This window comes from Zootoca vivipara, chromosome 13 (assembly GCF_965207765.1).
Source record: "Zootoca vivipara chromosome 13, rZooViv2.hap1.1, whole genome shotgun sequence".
In the NCBI taxonomy this organism is placed as follows: domain Eukaryota; kingdom Metazoa; phylum Chordata; class Lepidosauria; order Squamata; family Lacertidae; genus Zootoca; species Zootoca vivipara.
This window is the reverse complement of record NC_142596.1, coordinates 24,349,584-24,370,431: the sequence shown is the minus strand read 5'-3', so window position 1 is coordinate 24,370,431 and position 20,848 is coordinate 24,349,584. Positions and strand designations below refer to the sequence as shown.

Below are 20,848 nucleotides of genomic sequence, written 5' to 3'. Positions count from 1 at the left end.
CATTGCAAATTCCAGAGCTCTTCCGTAAGTCTCTATTAAAGTTTTGCATCCAGAAGTATAATGGTAGAGGGGAGGGAGGGAGACTATTTCACACCCATAACCCATATCAGTCCTAATGACAGCAGCAGCTATCCAAATAGTTTTGCGTCCCTGGGAAGATTCTACATCATTATAATGAGAATTGCTGCCTGCATTCCATTGCTGTGACATCCCCAGTCTGGAAACGTTTATGCTGGGAACACCCATGCAGAGGGCATGGCTAGCTTCTGCTATTACATTCACAGCATCAACATTCGTTGTCTCTGCTCACTGCCAGCTCCATCTGCCTTCTTCAAAGTTTTTCTTTTTAAAAATTCAAATGGTGTTGAAATAAGCATTCTCACGGTGCCATTGACGAAAGGTCTTTTATTTCAGAAGCAAGGCAAGCCCCTCAAAAGGGCAGGATCATCAGAGAGAGAGAGAGAGCAGGGCATTGGTAAAGAACGCCCTAATTATAGGGGAAAGGTGGGGGCGATAATTAAATCCATAACCCCCATCTCCTTCCCCATTTGCCCTCACAGACCAGCCTCCTTCCACTGAATGATTCAACAAAATGCTTCGCTATTCCCAGCCACCTTATCCAGAATGCCTTGCTCTAATGACCCTTTTTGAGAGTGAGGCACAAGGTCCCTTTAGAAGGCTGGCAGAGGGGCAATTGAGCAGAGAACTCTGTGTAATGGCCGCTGGCTGCCTCCCCAACCTGAGACCATTGTCTCAATGCACCTCTGGTTGGGCCAGCCCAAACACCTCCCTTGTTCTCTTCAAATTGCAATGGCACCAGAGATGCCAGAACTCAAATATTTTCTGGAAATGTAAAGAAAAAGAAGGCTCCTTTTATCATAAGGTAACAAAAGTATTCTAGGAAATGATATATAATGAACTGAAAGAATGTTTAAAATAACTTTTTTTAAAAAACAACAACCAGAGTTTTTATTTATTTATTAGGAATTGTAGGTGCTGAAATTCCAAGGGAGCAGAAAAGACTTTTTTTATGTATGCGACACCAGCTGCACGGATGTTGTTAGCCCAGAGATGGAAGGGAGATAAAGTCCCTACCAGAGAAGAATGGCAAATCAAGCTGATGGACTATGCTGAAATGGCAAAACTGACCGGAAAGTTCAGGAACCAGGAAAACCAAAACTTTAATAAGGAATGAGAAAAAAATATAATTTATTTTAAAGACCACTGTAAGCAGTTGAAAACATTAGCAGGACTGCAATAACACTTGTAATGTAAGGAGAACTATGGACATAATGGAGTTATATAAAAAAAAACTTGGATGGTTGAAAAAAGATGCAGTGGAAAAGGTTTAACAACAGAACCCATGGAGGAGAAGGTGGGAAGTCCAGAGATTCGGAGGAATCTTTTAACTGTGGATATGTTGTGATGTGATTATAATTTTAAATATGTAAAACCAAATATTATAAATAAAAGAGAGGTGCTGGAACTGAGTAAATAATGCCACTGCCATTCTAAGAGAACGAGGGTGTGTGTGTTTGGGCCGGCCCAATCCTGAGATGCATTGAGACAATTGCCTCAGGTTGGGGAGGCAGCCAGCTGCCATTGCATATATATGTGCTAAAATGAAGGAGAATTCTTCTGCATTTGGCTTCTCACCTTCCTGGCTGCTGCCCTTCAGGATTCTCTGCAACAAACTCTTTCTGCCTGTAGTGCAAAATAATTCCTTCTATTTCCTCTGCCTTGATAGGAGAGAGGGCAGTCAACTCCCCCAGTTCTGCCTAGGTAGAAAGGAGAAAAGGCCACTCTATCCCACTGCCTTCCCAGATCTCTTCTCTCTTCCCTAACACCTCAAAAGGAAATGAGGGATGCCCAACATTACATACATAGGGATAGTTACCAAGATTAAGACTGAGTTGCATTATTCATTACCACTGTTAAATAATTCAGTGAGAGAGAGAGAGAATAAAAATCAGCACTGAATTCGGTTGTCATGAATATTCCTTCTTGGGTTGGGGTGAGAAGGTTATGCACTTGCTACTCTAAATACCACTGAAATATTGAATAATATCGGTATGGTGGTTTGATAATCCATGCATCCATCACGGAAAAGTGCTTTATTTTCAATGCCCGCCTTAGTTATTCAATATATTCCTGGATCACTAGACTCTAACCCTTCTGCATTTTATGACACTGTAATTTTAGGCTTTTAAAATGTTTTAGTGACATAGTAGTAGTATATTTCTTTCGGTCAATGTGGGTTATATTGATGGTTTTATTGCATACTTGAGGTTCACTGCAATAAGATCTAAAAAAATTATTAAATACAATTATTCTTCTTTGCCTTTTGCACAAACCCTCACAAGGCGGCTTAAGATGAAAGTGTTGAAAAGAAAAACAGTTGAACAAACACAACACAACTAAACCCCTCATATTGCCTGGGATTCCAAAACTGGCCATTAAGAGTTGAATGCGATGGATTGGATTTCCATTGCAGAATCTCTCCAACAGAAACTCTTGGCCCTGAAAAGTGGAATCTGGTTTCATGAATGAATGGCTATGTGCTATGTGTTACATGCTAATCAGTTGCCCAGAAACTGTTAATGGGGCACTATCTGGTGAAAGTTAGGTGCAGCCAAGTCTCTGTGAAAATAAGCTGGGATTGTGGAGTCACTTTAATGCTTTTCTGTGGAATCGATTCACACAGTCAGATTTCAGTCATTGTACTGAGTTGGGCTGGGCAGTCTGCGACCCTCCAGATGTTGAGCTACAGCTGTGCTCTAGGTCAGTGTTTCTCAACCTTTTTTGGGCCACGGCACACTTGTTCCGTGAAAAAAATCACGAGGCACACCACCATTAAAAAAGTTTAAAAATTTAACTCTGTGCCGCCCTATATTGACTATAATTATGACTGTAAGAAACACTTGCCAATTGCTGTGTTGGTTGCAATCTCCTGTAATAAGGCTTCACAAGCCGTCCGGTGGGTTAGCGGTGTGTATTGGCGGCCGCCAGGCTCGTTTGCACTGAGCTTTGGGAAAGAGGAGGAGAAATATTGCTTTCCGGCGGGTCAGTGCCGGTTATTGGCGGCCGCCAGGCACGTGACAATGCAAATCGCCCTTCTCGTCGCCGCACATCGCGGCACACCAGCCAGCGTCTCACGGCACACTAGTGTGCCGCGGAACAGCAATTGAGAAACGCTGCTCTATCATGGTTAGGAAGCCCCCAACCCTTGGCTTGCTTTTCTTGGAAGGAAGATCTGATACCCTCATGCAGAGGATCTCATCTGCAAAGCTGCTGGATGCGAAACGGAGCCCACCATGTCTGCTACACTGATAAACCTTATCAGGAAGGTCTAGAAAAATGCATGGGGATTAAAGAAGAGTGGAAAATATTTATTGGATATATGGAAAATAATTGTACACCGCTGAGAACGCTGGCAGCATTAAAAGTAAATATTTGATTGATGTAAAAGGGGGAAATTGATTTGAAGGGTTATAGTAAAATATGCAGGAAACTATTATATGTAATATGAACCATGGAAGGAGAAGAAGGAAAGCCATTGGATATTTTAAAGTTTGTAAAATGTTTAAATTCAAATGTAGAAAAATGAAAACTCGTGTGTGTGTGTGTGTGTGTGTGTGTGTGTGTGTGTGTGTAGCTTTGCTTGGATCCTTTTTCTTACCACAGACCTTTTTTTGTGATGGATATCATTGCAAAAACCTTTGTTTTTTCCTTTCCCACCCACGGTGAAAACTGCCCCCCCTTCACTCATGCCCTCTAGAGGGCAAGTTACCTGAACCACATCAACTAGCTAGCTGAAATTACCGGCTTGTCCCAGATGCTGCCTCTTGTTGCCTTATTAACTTGCATTGCTCTATTTGGGGGAGGGGAAATTGGGGGGGGGGACAGATATCAGCTAGGAAAAGAACCTTCTTGCTGCTATGGAAAGATGAAGGCAAGAGCTGAATGCTCCACACTCTTCATTCACCTTCCATTTCATTACAGTAGTTGCCTCTAACAAGGCAGGACCCGCTTGTCTTCCAAAGAGACTCTGCTGCCCTCAACAGGCAGAAACAGCACACAGGTTTGTTCTTATTACATCAGGAGCTGCCTCATTGCATCTGCATCATACATGTAAAGCACAATCTGTAGTTTGCTACTCTCAACCTTAACAAACCTCAGTTGCCAGTATAAGAACATAAAAAGAGCCTCCTGGATCGGCCCAATAACCAATCTTTTAAAGCCATCCATTTTGGTGGCCATCATTGCCTCCTGTGGGAGTGAGTTCCAAAGGTGAACCATGCAGGGCATGAAGAAGTACCTTTCCTTTCTGTCCTGAATCTTCCAGCAAATCTTTTGCCACACTGTCCTTCTGGGATTCTATATATCAGAACATGCTATTATGCCTGTGGGCTTTGTAGCTGCAATCTTACACCGCATTTACCTGGTGTGAGTTATTCCTACTGAGCTGCTTCTGAGTAGATGTTATATTGCAAATCCATGGGCAAACACTGACTGCCTACTCTTCTGTCAAATACCATCAAGTATTGTTTGCTTGCGTGGCTGATCCGGTCAAATGTTAACTGCTGCTGCATTTCAGCTGCCAAATTTGGTCAAAATTATTCACCACTGAGTCAGATAGAGCCAGACTCTTAATAACTGGCTGAAGCAGCTCCTGTAATGAGCAAAGGTTACAACATATGGGGGCTTTTTAGTTTAGAAAAAAGGTGAGCAACTGGGGAACATGATAAGAGGAGTATAAAAATTATCAGATCCTCCAAGTGTCCCTATTTTCCAGGGACATCCCTGATTTAGAGAAGCCGTCCCGGTTTTTTATTTGATCCCCAAATGTCCCACTTTTCCTTAGGACGTCCCTATTTTTATCAGAAAAATGTTAGAGGGTACGGTAGGATGTCCCTATTTTCATTGGAGAAATGTTGGTGTGTATGTAGTTATTTGACTCCTGAGCTGTCTGAAGGCAATCCTGTACACAGGGAAGGGGTTTTTTTAAAAAAAAAAAGAGAGAGAAAGTTTCATGTTTTATTGCGTTTTTATATATGTTGGAAGCTGCCCAGAGTGGCTGGGGCAACCCAGTAAGATGTGTGGGGTATAAACAGTAAAATGATCGTTATGGAATGGGACGCCCCTATTTTCATCGGAGAAATGTTGGAGGGTATTAATTATGCATGCAGTGTCCCCCCCCCGGATCAAGTAAAACAATAGAAATACTTAACTGACCAAACATGTCTGTTCTGCCCCCCTCAACCTAAGTCATACCCATGTATGCATGGCATGAAGCAAGAGGATGATGGAGGACGTTCCTCTCTCTCTCTCATAACACTTGAATTTGGGCACAAGATGCAATAATGACCATTAAGTTGTCTGGCTTTAAAAGGCGGTTAGAGAGAAACTGACGAAGGATAATACTGCCAGTGGCCGCTGCTGCCCCTGCTTTTCTACTGATTTTTAAACAGCCTGGGAACATAAATTGATGCTGAAGGCTTACTTCTGAATTGACCTGTGCAGGATTGTACGCGCCAGTTTATGCCACTGAACACTCTCCACGCGAAAGAATGGTCAAGGCTGAGGCTTCACTTACTGCTACTGAGCATGCTCAGGATTGGATGAGGACAGGGCAAGGGCATAGGCTTGAGCTTCATTGTTTATACTGAGCATGCTTAAAAATCACGTAAGGGCAAAGTGTGGCTTCATTTGCTGCTACTGAGCCTGTCAAAGAACAACAGTCGTCAGGTGCTTTTAGTGAGCATGCTCAAGATGACGTGGTAAGGGCAAGGCATGTTAAGGGTAAGGGTGGCGGCTCAGCTCCTGCTACTGCGCACGCTCAGAATCAACTGCTGGCAGACTTGAGGCTTCAGCTCCTGCTACTGCGCATGGCTGAGGTGAGCTGAGCATGTTCAGTAGGCATTGGGAGGGCCTCTTCTCCTCTTCCACCTCAGTGAGAATCGCCTTTTGCTGAGCAGCCCCCGAGGTAGGCCGGAGGGCGAGGGGAAGAATAAAGCCCACACGCACACACACACACAAAAATGTCAAGGAGAAAGGGGGAGACGTTTTTTTGGCAGCCTCGGATCCTGCCCGTTTAACAGCTGCCTTACAGACAGAAGTTCAACAGGTGAAGATCGGATGCAAACGATAAAAACAGAGCTGTTGGGCTTCAGCCCGTCACAGAGCTGCTAAAACACTTGCTTGCTAGGCAGTTGTATCTTCTGATTTATGTCTCCCCCCCCCGCCCCCCAAATACTTGCTGCCTGCCATATTTGGGTCGGTGGGGTGGGGGTGGGTTTTCCAAGCTGGAAGGTGCAATGATGCAGCTGCGCAAAGTCTCACCTGTTGAATGCCTGACTGCCATGTGACGGTTTAAAGCGTAGAAGCGTAGCCTCGGGAGGCACCAGTGAAGGTAACTAATTCTGAATGCTGCAGAATGTATTTTATCCTCTCTTTTTTTGTTCTTTCAACTCAGCGTCTGGGAAGAGTAGGATCGCTGTTCCCCAGGAAACATCTTGTTTGCTTGTGGGGATGTTTGCTGGAGACCTTATGGCCTGGTTCGCATGACATGGTAAGCCAAACGAGGACTTTCCAGGACTGTGCAAACGTGTGGTTCCCAGAGAGGAACGCTTAGCTGCTTGGCTTCTCCCTGGTATCCACCCCCCCCCCCAAATGCTGAGCTTGTCATCTGAACCAAGACCCATGAATCCAGGTTTGGATGATGTGCCAAACGCTGGCTTAGCTTGGTGCAGCACAGGAGTAAAAAAAAAAAGACGAGGGAAGGAGGGAGCAGATTGCCTGGGAATGCCTCTCTATGAGGCAGCACCTTTGCTTTGTCCCAGTAAGCTATAGCCTTGTGTGAACCAGGCTGCTCCCAACTCTTGATTTTTCTAACTTCCGCCTGTATTTTAATGGCAGGAGGGCCCCTTGGCAATGCAGGTGCCGACTGCTGGGGCCATGGGGCTCCGAGAGCAGGTGCGAGAGGCCCTCAAGGCAGACCTCTTGGCTGCAGACCTGAAGTGCAGCTTCTTCGTCTCTGCCCTGCAGAGCTACAAGCGGGATTCTGTTCTTCGGCCCTTCCCAGGATTATATACCACGGACGAGACCAAGGATTTTGAGGCTTTGGTGAGTAGATGGTGGGCTCTACTTCACTGGAAGTTTTAAAACAGAGGTTGAATGGCCATCTGCCAGGGATGATGATGATGATTTCTGCAATTCCTGCATTGCCAGGGGTTGGACTGCATGACCCTTTATATACCTACAATTCTATGATTCTATCAGTAATTATTATTCACGCAGCGCATAGTTCAACTAGGGAACTCATGAGAGGGTATTGTCCCTGACTTTGCCTCTGAAATGCAGATCAAGGTCAGGAACAAGCTGTTCTCCTCCCCAGCTTGCAGGGGTGGGAGCAGGGATTTCAAAAACAAGCTTCTCCCCTACCCGAGCTTGGAATTGACGTAGGGGATGGAAGGTTGCTTTGCCTGGTTTTCTGCTTGTAAGGGGCTTTGAGATTCCTGCATCTAGTTGGACTGGATGACCCAGGGGGTCCCTCCCAACTCTACAATTCTAAGATTCTATTGAGCACCTGGTAAATTCCGACCCAAAATAATCCCAACGTCCCTCATGGTTTAGGGCAGTGGTTCTCCAAGGGTGTAGCAAGCCACACTGGTGTGGCAGGAGAGGATGGCAAGTGTTGTGGGACAATCAAATAAACATTTAAACATTTCATTATAGTATAGTATAGTATAGTATAGTATAGTATAGTATAGTATAGTCATACCTCATGTTGCGTCCACTTCAGGTTACGTCTTTTCAGGTTGCATCCCATGGCAACCCGGAAGTACCGGAATGTGTTACTTCCAGGTTCGCCACTCGCACATGCGCAGAAGCGCTAAATCGTGCCGTGTGCATGCGCAGACGTGGCGCTTCTGGATGTGAACCCCTCGAGTTGCAGACTTGCCTCCAGATGGATTACGTCTGCAACTCAAGGTTCCACTGTATAGTATAGTATAGTATAGTATAGTATAGTATAGTATAGTATAGTATAGTATAGTATAGTATAGTATAAATTTTATTATTATTATTGGATATACAGCCAGAAACAGTACCCCTTTCTTCCCATTCTAAGCAGACAAAGGGTACCCAGGAGTCATTAGAGGAGTGATGTTTGTAATGAAAGATAGTTGAGCTCTGTTGTGTTCTGAAAGAATTCTACCCTTGCATTTGCTGGGGTTGTCCATAGTGCCACCATGCTTGTGGAAATAAATGCCACCAGTTATGAGGATCTGTTAGATGAAATGGTTCAAGTTTGATGGATGGAGGAGAGAACAGGAAGCCGTGTGTGTGTGTGTTTGCACGCGCGTTAGGGCGTGTCATTTAAGGACGAAATTATTATTTTTTGAATTTGCTCAATGAGGGGTTCTACAAATATGTTATTGCACATGAGGAATCCAAATCTGCAATTATTTTTATGATTGGTTGATGTTTAGCTTGGTAAATTGAGATCTGTTTGAAATACACTAAAAAAAAGCTGAAAACTCGCATTTTGAAGCGAAGTTAAAGTTTTTAATCATTTTATACAAGCGAAAATATAAAGAAATTTTGTTTCCAACTGTAACAACATATCATTACTTTATCTTAGGCATCCCCAAACTGCGGCCCTCCAGATGTTTTGCCTACAACTCCCATGATCCCTAGCTAACAGGACCAATGATCAGGGATGATGGGGATTGTAGTCCAAAACATCTGGAGGGCCGCAGTTTGGGGATGCCTGCTTTATCTTATAACGTCCTATTATAGTAAAAAAAGAATAATAAATTAACAACTTCAAGGGCTGGTGTCACATGATCATGTACCTGCTGAGGGCCCACATCTGAGTAGGAGAGCCACTGGCAGAAGCCCCCTGGACCATGCTCTTCAAAAAAAGTGTACACTATTAAAATTTGATTCCTGTAGAATCTAAAGGCCTGCTCTTGATCCTCACAAAGATGGTGCAGACTTAGAGAAACCATATTCCATGCCGGTCAAGACTTCTGTTCATTTAATGGTTCTGAAGCAGGAGAATATATAGTATTTCCATCCTTCCATCACTGTGATAGAAGGGTTACCATAATGCTTATTATCCATGCTACTATTGAAGGAACTAAAATCTTGTCTTTCCTAAAATGTGGCAATCCTTATCTTAAGATTGGGTGCCTGCCCAACAGCCTTAATCCTACACTATCAGAATGCTGTTTTTGCACCCCCAATTTATCCAATAAAGAAAGACCGTCACTCGGCTGAACTTTGGTAGCTCTACTTTAAAGTGTATTTTAACACCTCCAAGTAGTTTACCCAGTCCTCTGCATAGACTTCCTTATCGTGTTTATCATCATAGCTATTCTTCAAAGAAAACATGCTTTTCTCCTTCATGGGAATAAAATTCTGTTTGCAAAGGATGGGAGTGAGCAACAAAAGGACACAATTCTCTGCTGAATATAGTATATATATATAGAATATAGTATAGTATAATAAAATGATGTTGGTGGATGAGGATCCCAGCTCCTTTGATGACCACACAATTGTTTGATGACCAGAACACAATTGTTCTGGTACCAGAGATGCTCTGTAACATATTCAAGCAAGACCCCAGCCCCCAGTCTCCAATGCAACACAGAAGACAATCGCTAGGGCTGGTTAGATGTCCTCATGCCACCCCATTCTGTCGGATAGATGAGAAATCTCGGATAGATGAGAAATCTACTTGTCAGAGCATTTCGGCTTTGAAACCCCAACGACCTCAGTGGGTGGACTGGTGGTAGAAAGCAAAAAAAGATATCACATACTGTTGTATAATATTAATATTAATATTAATAGTACAGAGAACTACAATACATATATAAGAGAACTACAATACAGTGGTACCCCACAAGACGAATGCCTCATGCAACGAAAAACTCTCAAGATGAAAGTGTTTTGCGTTGCACGAGGCGACTCGCAAGACAAAGTTTCCTATGACCGCGCTTCGCAAGACAAATAGGAATGCATTAACTAAATGGGTAGACCGGGTAAACCGGGAAAATTTTAAACCGTGCTTTGCAAGACGAGTTTTTTGCTATACGAAGCGACTTGCAGAACAAATTAATTTCATCTTGCAAGGTACCACTGTATCTTGTAATCAATTTTAGGCACTTATCAACATCTGTTTTCATCAAAATTGGGGAATAACCTATATGTTTATAAATGACAGGAAAATTTAAAAAATGTTAAAATGCAGGAACTTTTCACATAGAGATTTACCAAGCAAGACCTCAATATTTACAAGGAACCAAAATATATTTCAAATTACCTCATCATACCACAACTTTTTAACACCCCTCAAATCAGGATTTTTAAAGATGAAAAATTCAACACGCCCTAACGCGCGTGTCTGCGCCTCCGTCCATCTATCCTATGGAGTTTGTGTTCCAAGGGGGCGAATAAGAAGGCCTGTAGGGTTTGTCCACAAGGATTTGCTTGCCAGGTAATGCCCTAAAGACGAGTGTTGGAGAAGCTGTCTTTTCTTTAACCACTAGGGGGGTCTCTAACTGTGTGAGATGCTCAAGGAAAGCTAGCAACCCATGTTTCTTTCTCTCTCTCTCTCACTCTCAGCTTGCAGATACAAATGCCTTGGTGGGCTTGAAAGAGCTGCTTGAGTTGGCCCAAGACACAGGCACAAGAGGCTGGGAGTTGCTGGGCTGGGTTTTGTCTTCCAAGGCCCTGTGCATACACAGTACAAGCAAAAAGGAGGTGAGAGGCGACGCTGGCGACAACCCAGTTATCAAACGAGTGCAGATGGATACAAGTAATATTGGAGGTGTCAGGGGTGTCAGCAACCTGCATCTGGGCACAAGGCTACGGGGGAGAGTAAGCATGTTAAAGCAGAATCTAGACAAATGGGATAACATAATTTTGTTTTATGGTATTTTTTAAAAAAATAATAATTTAAAATTATTTTTTGGGACAAAAGAGGGGATCTGTGAGGTGGTTAACAGATGGCAAAAATGCAATGCAGGAGCAAGTCAAACCAATATACACACACACACAATTTTTTTCTTAAATGTTTCAAACCTTTTCACATTAACCATCAAATCAACTAATTACATTGCTTAGTAAGTCGACACCCCACCCTCTCACCTCAACAGTGTCTTTGCTCAAACCTTTTCTACTACAATATATCTATCTATTACATTTTTAAAAGGCATTCAGTATTTTTAAAAGGCATTCAGTAACCTCTGAGATTTCAGTTTCTCCTCTGCTGGGCTTTCGGCTCATTGCTGCTCAGTTAATGTTAACTGAGCAGCAATGGGCCAAAAGCCCAGCAGAGGAGGAACTGAAATCTCAGAGGTTACTGAATGCCTTTTAAAAATGCACAGCCTCCTGGTGGCTTCAGCACGGGCCAGGGAAGAGCTGGGGCAGCTCACTGCTTGCGGTATTACTGGGGTGTCTTGTTAAGCAGAGTCCCAAGACTTGGGGGAAGAGCCTTAACTCAGTGGTGGCGTACCTGCTTTGCAGGTTCAATTCCTGTCTTCTCCAGGAAAGACCCGTGCTTGAAATCCTGGACAGCTGCTGCTAGTCCGTGCAGACAGTACTGACCTGGATGGGCCAGGGGAAGATAGCTTCCTATGTTTCTTAAAGATACTTTTTTTGTTTCCCATGGGGATGATTTCTGCCTTTAAATCAGCTTTTGCCAGCCTGGGGTCTGCCAGGTGTTTCAGACCACAACTTGCATTAGCCTGAGGGGTGATGGGAGTTGTAGTCCCAAACATCTAGAGGGCACTGGATTCTCAGAGCAACCCAGTAACTTCAATGTATTTTATTGGCTTGAAGTATAAGAAGATCCAGGAGCTGACAGGAGTGCCCTGCGTCCCCGTCCCTGCACCAGACTTCCTGTTTGAAATCACTTATTCCAGTCAAATGAATGCCAAATTTGAAGAGACCAAGGCAGGGCGAGACCTCATCTATGCATTCCACGGGAGCCGGCTGGAGAACTTCCACTCCATCGTGCACAATGGGTTACAGTGCCATTTAAACCGGGTAAGGTTTGAGTCTGGGTTGTATTTCAGAATTGAATATGTTTCACACCTGGCAGCCAATGCTGGTTTCAGATAGTACATGGGTAGACAAGGACTAAAAATCCCAGGACACAAATTTTCACTGTCCTGTGCCAGCCACGGTGGCTCATTCACAAGAAGTACCGTCGTGGAGCCTCGGTTGTTGAATGTAATCCATTCTGGAAGACCGTTCGACTTCTGAAATGTTCGACAACTGAGGCGCAATTGCCAGTCAGCAAATTCCTTTTTTAAAAATGGGAAAACGCGCCTTGGAAGCCGTTCAACTTCCAAGGTGCGTTCGAAAACAGAAGCATTCACTTCTGGGTTGTCGGTGTTCGGGTTCCGAATTGTTCGGTTTCCAAAGCGTTCAACAACCGAGGTTCCACTGTAGAATATTTAGTGTTAGCTCTGGAAGTGTATACTTGATTCTGGCCATACTAAGCCTCCTGATGTATATTTTGCTCTTGGCTGCTTAGCTTGGACAAAAAGCTGCTGCCAGTCAATTCAGACTGAACTAGGTCTAATTCAGCTTCCACCACTACCGTTGGAGCGTCAGTTATTGGTCCGTGGGCCCTGGAGTCTTTTGCTAGGATGATTTGGGGGACTTCTTCACTCTGCCCCGTATAAGGATTCCGACCGGCCTTAGATTGCTGGGAACTGGGAGACTGAGATGGCTTGGGTTGAAAGGCCAACAGATTGATGTGGCCGAAAGGGTCCTCGATGACTCTATTGCAGGTTACATGGCGTTCCGGATTTGTTTTGAAGGCATAGACTTCACCGGGTGGTGTAGATTGTAAAAGGTCAGCAACTGTATCTTGGGGTGGATCGATTAGGGGATTAAAGTTTAATGGGTGTTGTGGCTTGTCGCCTTGTATTGGGCTGGAGGTAACGGAAGTCTCCAGTTCAGGCATCGAGGCGTATGAAGGAGAGTGCATTTCAGATTGGAGTTGCTTAGGCGGACCGGGGGCGGGCGCGTCACATGGAGCGTCCTGGGAGCCAAGAGGAGGGTGTAAAAAGTCAATTAAATCAATTGCAGGCAGACTTTGGTACAGTGCAGGGCTGTCCGAGTCCTGTTGGGCGATGGCGTTGCCCATATGAGAAGGCCTCGTCTCCAGCCCCCCGTTCACTGGTTTCTTGAGACAGACAGGCCTAGCTTCAGAGCAGATGGCCCCTGTCCTGATGGGTAATGGTTTGCAGATCTGGTTAGCAAACACTCTTGTGAAATAGATATGCCATTTCCTTGTGCAACCGTTTAGTTTTAGGATTCTAGCAGGTGGATAAGTAGATCTAAAGTTAATAACCAGCCGCTTCAGAAAGGACCCAGTGGGCAACCATAGAATGTCCACAATCTCTGATGGACGTAGGACATGCCCCAGCAGTTGGGACAGAGAGTTGGCAACTGAGAGTTTATCTACCCAATTGTTGTAATTCAAGGGGTGGTTTCCCACTAGCACAGCCAGTTTATGAGGCTGGAGTTGTAGATTCAAGTTATGTGCTTGTTCGTCCGGGCCCTTTGCTTGTTGTGCGGAGTCGACCTGCAGACTTGGGCGGGGGGGAGCTGGACTGGCAATGTAGTCAAACTGGGGAGGAGTGGGTGGTCGTTTGGCCAGGCTGAGCACTTCCTCGAGCTTCTTTTCAATGCCGTCCAGCCTTTTATACAGGTTGCTGATTGTATGCGATATCAGTTCAGATTGGCAGGTTAGCAATTCCAACATCTCTTGATCCGCAAAAAGTTGGGTGGATGATTGTGGTATTTTGGATAGAGAAGTTTGGATTTGCTCAGAGGGAGGGGCCTCCTCTTGTAATCCCGGGGCTGGCTGCCCCTCGCCCACCATACAGCCAGTCACTTTATGGGTAATACTAGAGGCAAGAGCAGCGAAACTGTTTTCAGTAGGGAAACTATTGCAAATCTCTGCCAGGTCATTATTGGGCAAGAAGTCACTGATTTTCATCTGTTTCTTGGCTGCGTCCACGGTCTCATTGGAATGGTGCCTGGAACGCTTTTTCCCTCTCATACCAGCACAGACGGAGAGGGGGAGAAACCCCACTTAGCCCAAAGCAGAGTGAACTGTGCTAGTTAGTGTGCGTTCTCTTTAACAACTCACTCCCTTTCAGTCTTTATCTACAACGCTGACTTGCAGGTTTGCAGATTTGCAGGTATGTGGGAGTGGTAAAAGCATAAAAGTATAAAAACATAAAAACAAGCTTAAAACAATCTTAAAACGCCATTAGTACCCTCGGGGAAAAAAGCTTGTGAGGCTTGTGAGGCTAAGTAAAGGAGAATAAGGAAGAATCTTTACCAGGCACTCTCCGAGGCTACCTTCAAGACGCCATCTTGAGTAATAATCAATAACCAGCTCCTGGCAACAATCCATAATTATCCCTATTTTCAAAAAAGGTGACAAAAAGCTGCCGGCAAATTATCGGCCAATAAGTCTTCTCTCTAACATTGGGAAATTATATGCTAAGCATCTGTTAAACAGATTAACTACCTGGCTCGATGACAATAACATCTTAGGCCCTGAACAGGCTGGGTTCAGACCAGGAAAATCGACCCTACGAAACTGCACGGTGCTGTCTCACCTAGTCGCCAAATCCACACGATTCTATAAAGAACATCTACATGTGGCCTTCCTGGACATTCAAGCGGCATTTGATACCATCGACAGGAGGTTGCTTTGGGTCAAATTGGAGGCTATGGGCTTAGAACCCAGACTTCTTTACCTGATCAAAAAGCTTTATACCAATAACACCTGCTGCATAAAAATCCATTCTGGGAATGAAATCACAACACCAGTCAGTATCAACAGAGGAGTTAAACAGGGCTGCGTACTTGCTCCTACGCTTTTCAATCTTTTTCTCAATGATCTAGCCCCATTACTAAATCAGGTGGATGCCCACACTCCAAAACTCCAGGCCATAAACATTCCCATCCTCCTGTACGCGGACGATATGGTTTTGCTCTCGCGGACCAGAATAGGTCTAAAGCGTCTGGTAATTGCCTGCATTGAGTACATGGCCAAAATGAACTTATGCTTGAACTTTGAAAAAAGCAAAATCCTGGTGTTTGGTAACTCACGCACGAGTTATAGCTGGGTTTTTGGAGGTAAACCCATCCAGCAGGTCTTTAAATTCAATTATCTAGGAATCACCTATCACCATAGGCTCCTCTGGTCTCCACATCGAGGCGTGGTGGTGAACGCCAGTAAGATATCCACGCAGGCAATTACGCGATTTTTTACAACAAGGGGCAACTCACATATCCCTTCTGCGCTCAAGATCTTCAATGCCAAGACCATTTCACAACTGCTCTACGGCATTCCAATCTGGATCCCGGAGTTCACCCAGACAGTAGAGCAAGTGCAATCAACCTTTCTCTACAAGATTTTCTCTGTTCCAAGATGCGTCCCATATGCAGTTTTATGTCTAGAGGGAGCTCAACACAAGGTGGAATCTGTCGCCTGGGCAAGATTCCTTATATTCTGGCTAAAAATCTGCCTCGACTCTGACAGAGATCCCTTCCTCCAGGTAATGCTTTCGGACACCTTCCTCCCCCCAGGGCTGCAACACTTCAATAGGAAGGTACAGCAACTGGGGCTTTCAGTAGAACTCCTCCGCTCAATGTCCTTACAATCTGCCAAAGCCACAGTCATTACTAGGTTGTGGGACATTGAGAGACAGGATCTTATAGCGGCAGCAGGCACAACATGTTCCCCCCTTCTTTTCCACCTCCCGTGGGCTCATGAAACAAAACCTAACTATCTTGACTTCCTACTGAACCCACAAGAAAGAAGGGCATTTTCGTTGGCCAAGTTCAATGCAAATCCATCGAACCTCCTGTGGGGAAGATTCTCGGGCAGGGCGAAGGATGAGAGGATCTGTCCGTGTCATGACCCTCAGGTGGAAAGCCTTCCACATATGGTTTTTCATTGTAACCTTTACGTCGACCTTCGTCAACGGTTCCTGGACCGGCTCTGCATTCCCAGAGGGAGACCAGAGCGGGAAATCTTGCGGTTCCTCTTGCTGGGGAAGGACCCGGTCCTCACTGAGATGGTGGCTCAATATCTTAATTTACTATTTTCTCGGCGTTGTACTCTGCAGTCGTCTGAGTCGCCGGAAGCCCCATTGTCGTGAAAGCGGATGGCGGATTATTCCCTTCCCTCTCTTGGCACAGCGTTTGCCACAGTGACAGTTTTAATCTGTTATTATTTTGTATGCGAGTTTGTTTAATGCCAATAAAGGTTTTACTTACTTACTTACTTACTAATTCAGCTTCCCAAAATGCTTCTAGGAATGAGGCAGATTTGCTGTGACTAGATATGTTTGAGATGGCTGGCTGCCAGCGTGCAGCCCAGTTCATGTGCAACCCCGTCCTGCTTTTTCTAGACCTCCTTGTTTGGGGAAGGCACCTACCTCACCAGTGACCTGAGCCTCGCTCTCCTCTATAGCCCCCATGGCCTCGGCTGGCAGCAGAGCCTGATGGGACCGATCCTCAGCTGTGTTGCCGTGTGTGAGATCATCGATCACCCAGATGTAAAATGCCAGGTGAAAAAGAAAGGTGAGTCTAGAAAAGACCTGACTCGGCGCAGCTGCTTAGGCCCACAACTCCCATCAGCCCCCAGCCAGCAGAGCCATGCTCTCATCAACTCCATCCTTGGTGCAGCTGGGAGTTGTAGGCTACAACATCTGGCACCAGATGGATAGCTTGATTGGTTAAGAATGTGGTGCCGATAATGCCAAGACTGCAGGTTCGATCCCCATATGGGACAGACAGCTGCATATTCCTGCATTGCAGGGGGTTGGACTAGATGATCCTTGGGTTCCTTTCCAACTCTACAATCTGGAGGGCACCCAGTTGGGGAAGGCAGGGCTGAAGCAGCCCCACGCGTGATCAGATCATTGGTCCATCTAGCTTGCAGGAACACCTGTTTGGAGGGGGGTGGAGCCAGAGTCAAAAGGAAGCAGGTCACTGCCCCCTTTTGCTCTAGCTTTTTCTGACACCCCCTTCTCTCTTTCCCCTGTCCAGTAGGCAAGAGGATCAGATAAGCTCTGAAGTGCTGGCTTTTGACATTGCTCTGAGGGCCATGTGACGTTAGAGTGAGGTCCACCCTGATCTAGCCCGTTGCCGTCTCCTGTGAGGCAGTGACTCTCCAAGAGAGTGAGAGAGATTGGTCACTCCAAAATCTGTTGCTGGAGGCCTTTGCATGCAAATGGTCTAGGTTCAATCCCCGACAGCATCTCCAGGTAGGGTTGTGAGAGATTCCCTGCTTCAAACCCCTGGAGAGCTGCTGCCAGTCAGAGTAGACAGTAGTGAGCTTGATGGGCCAGTGGTTTGACTCGGTATCAGGGATCTTCCTGTGTTCCTTTGAGATGCCTGCACTTTACTCAGAAAACAGACACAGCAATTCATGGGGCACATGGCAAGACCCGTGCTGGTGTCAGGAACTGATCCCTTTGCCCCGAGACCTCCAGTGTGGTTGTATCTTTCACCTCCTTGTCTAAGAGGCCCTCTTATGCTCATTCTGACCAGATTCTAAAGAAATAGACAAGAAAAGAGCCAGAGTGAGGAACAGCGAAGGGGGCGACGTTCCCCAGAAATACTTTGTCGTCACGAACAACCAGCTGATACGGGTGAAGTACTTGCTCGTCTATTCACAGAAGCAGCACCGGAGGTACGTGCTCTTCTGCCACCCTCCCCGCCACAGTTCGCTCTTGTGGTTGCAGAAGTTTTATTTCTTTTTGCCAACTTTGCAAAAATGCATATGCAGAATCCTGAACACACACATTGTACATGCAGTAGTATTTTGACATATATATTTTTGCCAGTGGTCTTCAGCACGGGCAACCACGGGGGGCAATTATTCAAAAATGCATATGCAGAATCCTGAACACACACATTGTACATGTAGTAGTATTTTGACATATATATTTTTGCCAGTGGTCTTCAGCACGGGCAACCACGGGGGGCAATTATTCAAAAATGCATATGCAGAATCCTGAACACACACATTGTACATGTAGTAGTATTTTGACATATATATTTTTGCCAGTGGTCTTCAGCACGGGCAACCACGGGGGGCAATTATTCAAATGACAATCAAGCTGCCTTCAAAATCAGCCATATGACAAAAACATTAAAAATGCACACATTGAAAACACACAGTATGTGCCCAGTGGGCCAGTGTGTCTGGCTGTTAACCAGAAGGTTGGCGGTTCAAGCCCACCCAGGGACAGCTGTGAGAAGAATTCCTGCATTGCAGGGAGTTGCACTGGATGATCCTACATTGGCTCCCAGTACGTTTCCGAGCACAATTCAAAGTGTTGGTGCCGATCTTTAAAGCCCTAAATGGCCTCGGTCCAGTATACCTGAAGGAGCGTCTCCACCCCCATCGTTCTGCCCGGACACTGAAGTCCAGCACCGAGGGCCTTCTGGCGGTTCCCTCATTGCGAGAAGCCAAGTTGCAGGGAATCAGGCAGAGGGCCTTCTCGGTGGTGGCGCCCGCCCTGTGGAACGCCCTCCCATCAGATGTCAAAGAGAAAAACAACTACCAGACTTTTAGAAGACATCTGAAGGCAGCCCTGTTTAGGGAGGCTTTTAATGTTTAATAGATTACTGTATTTTATTTTTCTGTTGGAAGCCGCCCAGAGGCCCAGGGTGGTTGGGGAAACCCAGCCAGATGGACGGGGTATAAATATATTATTATTATTATTATTATTATTATTATTATTATTATTATCCTCAAGGTCGCTTCCAACTCTACAATTCTATGTTTAAAAAGAGCCGTCGCAGCCATATCTAAATCAGCAGCAAAGCTTTGGCCTGGGCATATAATCACATTTGGGGGGGGGGCTTTGAAAAGTTGTGCCCCATTGTGGCTGGATGTAGTCATCACTGTCTCTTTTTCCCCTCTAGGCCTGCTAGCCAGTCGTGGGTCTCTAAGCATCACTTCGCTATCATGATGAGCCTGTATCTGCTGCTGCTGGTTGCCATCGGGGCTAGCAACTCCCCAGCTTTCCTCTACTATTGGAACAGGATTTTTGACTTAAAACAATGAACTTGTGGGGATGGGACAGGGCTGCCGACCCTCACCATATGCCTTAATATTGAGCGATCTAAAGCCTTCATGAAACCTTCCACTCTGAAGCCGGGGGGGCTCTGGGGGCTGGGGTAGGATGTTTCAGCTGCCTTAACTTTCCCGGCACAGCTATTTCATATCTCTCTGGTTTTGCCTTGCTTCTCTGAACACGAGTCAGGTAGGTGCACCCTCCTTAGTTTAAAGATGGAGCAGGACGATGCAGGTGATTGGAAGGGCAGAAATCCTGCAGAACGGGGACTGGCAAGGCTTAAGGGTGGGGTCCCATGTCTGCAATCACTAGCAAGAGCTTCAATGCCCTGTGCAAGTAAGGGTGATGTTCTTCATCTCGAATCTCCCCTTTGCACTCCTTTCTGATTTGGGCATTGGAAATATATTTCCTGAATTCCCCCCCCCAAAAAAAAACCCCACACCATTTGAATGATGGAAGAACTGGGTCAGAGTCAGACCAGATGCCCTTTTTCCCAGCAGCCCTTCTTACAGTGGCCACCTGTATGCCCCAGTGAAAAGTCCAGAAGCAGGATCCAGGTGCAACAGCACTTTCCTGCCCGACTTGTGATTGCCAGAAATTGATGCTCAGAGGCAATCCCTAGCTAGATGGACACATAGTCTGACTCACCTAAGGCACCTTCCTGTGTCCTGATTTGGCCCAAAAACATAAGGGCCCTGTCAGAGGAGGCCCATCTGTCTGTTCTTGCAGTGTTCAACCAGATACCCCTGAGAAGCATGCAAGTAGGAATGAGCGCAACTCTGAGTGTGAGAAGGAAGACGAGACCCTGTGTCCCTTTAAACCTGATTTCCACTCCAGCATTTGCCTGCTAAGTACCCAAGTCAGAAACATGTTCCCAACCTGAGAGCAAAGGCATGCAGTCGGCATCCTGTTGCTTCTCAACTGCTGGGCTGCCCCTTCCTTTGTGCTTTTCCCTGTGGACAGCCTGCCGCCGCCCTCCTTTCAGCTGGTTGGGGCTTATCTTGCGGGAACACTTTCCTCACAGGGGGAGAAGCATCTCTCTCCAGAAAGTCCCCTTTTCTCCAAAGCGAGGCGGCAGTGTGTGGAGCAGCGCCCACCCTGAAGCATAGAGGCACAAGTGGCTATCGGAGCAACAATCTGATCACCTGACTCAGGGGGACGGGACCCTGGGGTCCTTCAGATGTTGTGGGGCTCCAGCTCCTATCATCCCTGACCATTGGCCCTGCTGGGGGGCTGCTAAGAGTCCAAGAGCCCCTGTAGGAGCACTGGGTCTCCATCTGGCTGTAGGAAAAACCACACACCGGTTGTGCACTGGAAGAGATTTTGCAAATGGCAAGATCATCTCTGCTGCAGCTCAGGATGGTGGAAAAATAAGTAAATGGACTTTGCAAAACAGACAGACCTTCTGGCTGAATTTTGCATTTGCCTTCCTGGTTTTATTCTGTGTAGCAGCCGCTTTACAAACCACACACCAAGGGCAGTTGATTCGAGTCCCCTCTTCTCCACAGGCCTTTGATGGGCAAATCACTTGTCAACACCAGCCCTCCATTGATAAAATGGGAATTGTGGCGGCCTACCTCGTAAGCTTGTTGTAAAGGCAATTGCAATAAAGACTCTCATGCACTTTGAACATTGGAACTGCAATGTATGCGTGGTTAAGTCATGACGCTCCTATTTTTGGGGGGGGGGGAGGAGAGGGCTGCCCTGAG

General features: G+C 45.9%; 1 protein-coding gene across 3 annotated transcripts; it reads left to right on the top strand.

Moving 5' to 3' along the window:
* Positions 1–5,888: 5,888 nt before the first annotated feature.
* On the top strand, positions 5,889–20,773 carry PARP16 (poly(ADP-ribose) polymerase family member 16). 3 transcript variants are annotated; one of them, XM_035132010.3, is made up of 8 exons: positions 5,889–5,986; positions 6,476–6,571; positions 6,919–7,125; positions 10,633–10,770; positions 11,851–12,057; positions 16,461–16,632; positions 17,605–17,746; positions 18,988–20,773. In XM_035132010.3, exons 2-8 carry the CDS (start codon positions 6,569–6,571, stop codon positions 19,127–19,129), a joined length of 1,011 nt encoding a protein of 336 aa, XP_034987901.2. In that variant the 5' UTR covers positions 5,889–5,986; positions 6,476–6,568; the 3' UTR covers positions 19,130–20,773. The 3 variants fall into 3 exon arrangements, with proteins under 3 accessions (XP_034987901.2, XP_034987902.2, XP_034987904.2); XM_035132011.3 differs by having other exon boundaries at positions 5,889–6,127; XM_035132013.3 differs by lacking the exon at positions 6,476–6,571 and having other exon boundaries at positions 5,889–6,412.
* The last annotated feature ends 75 nt before the right edge of the window (positions 20,774–20,848 follow it).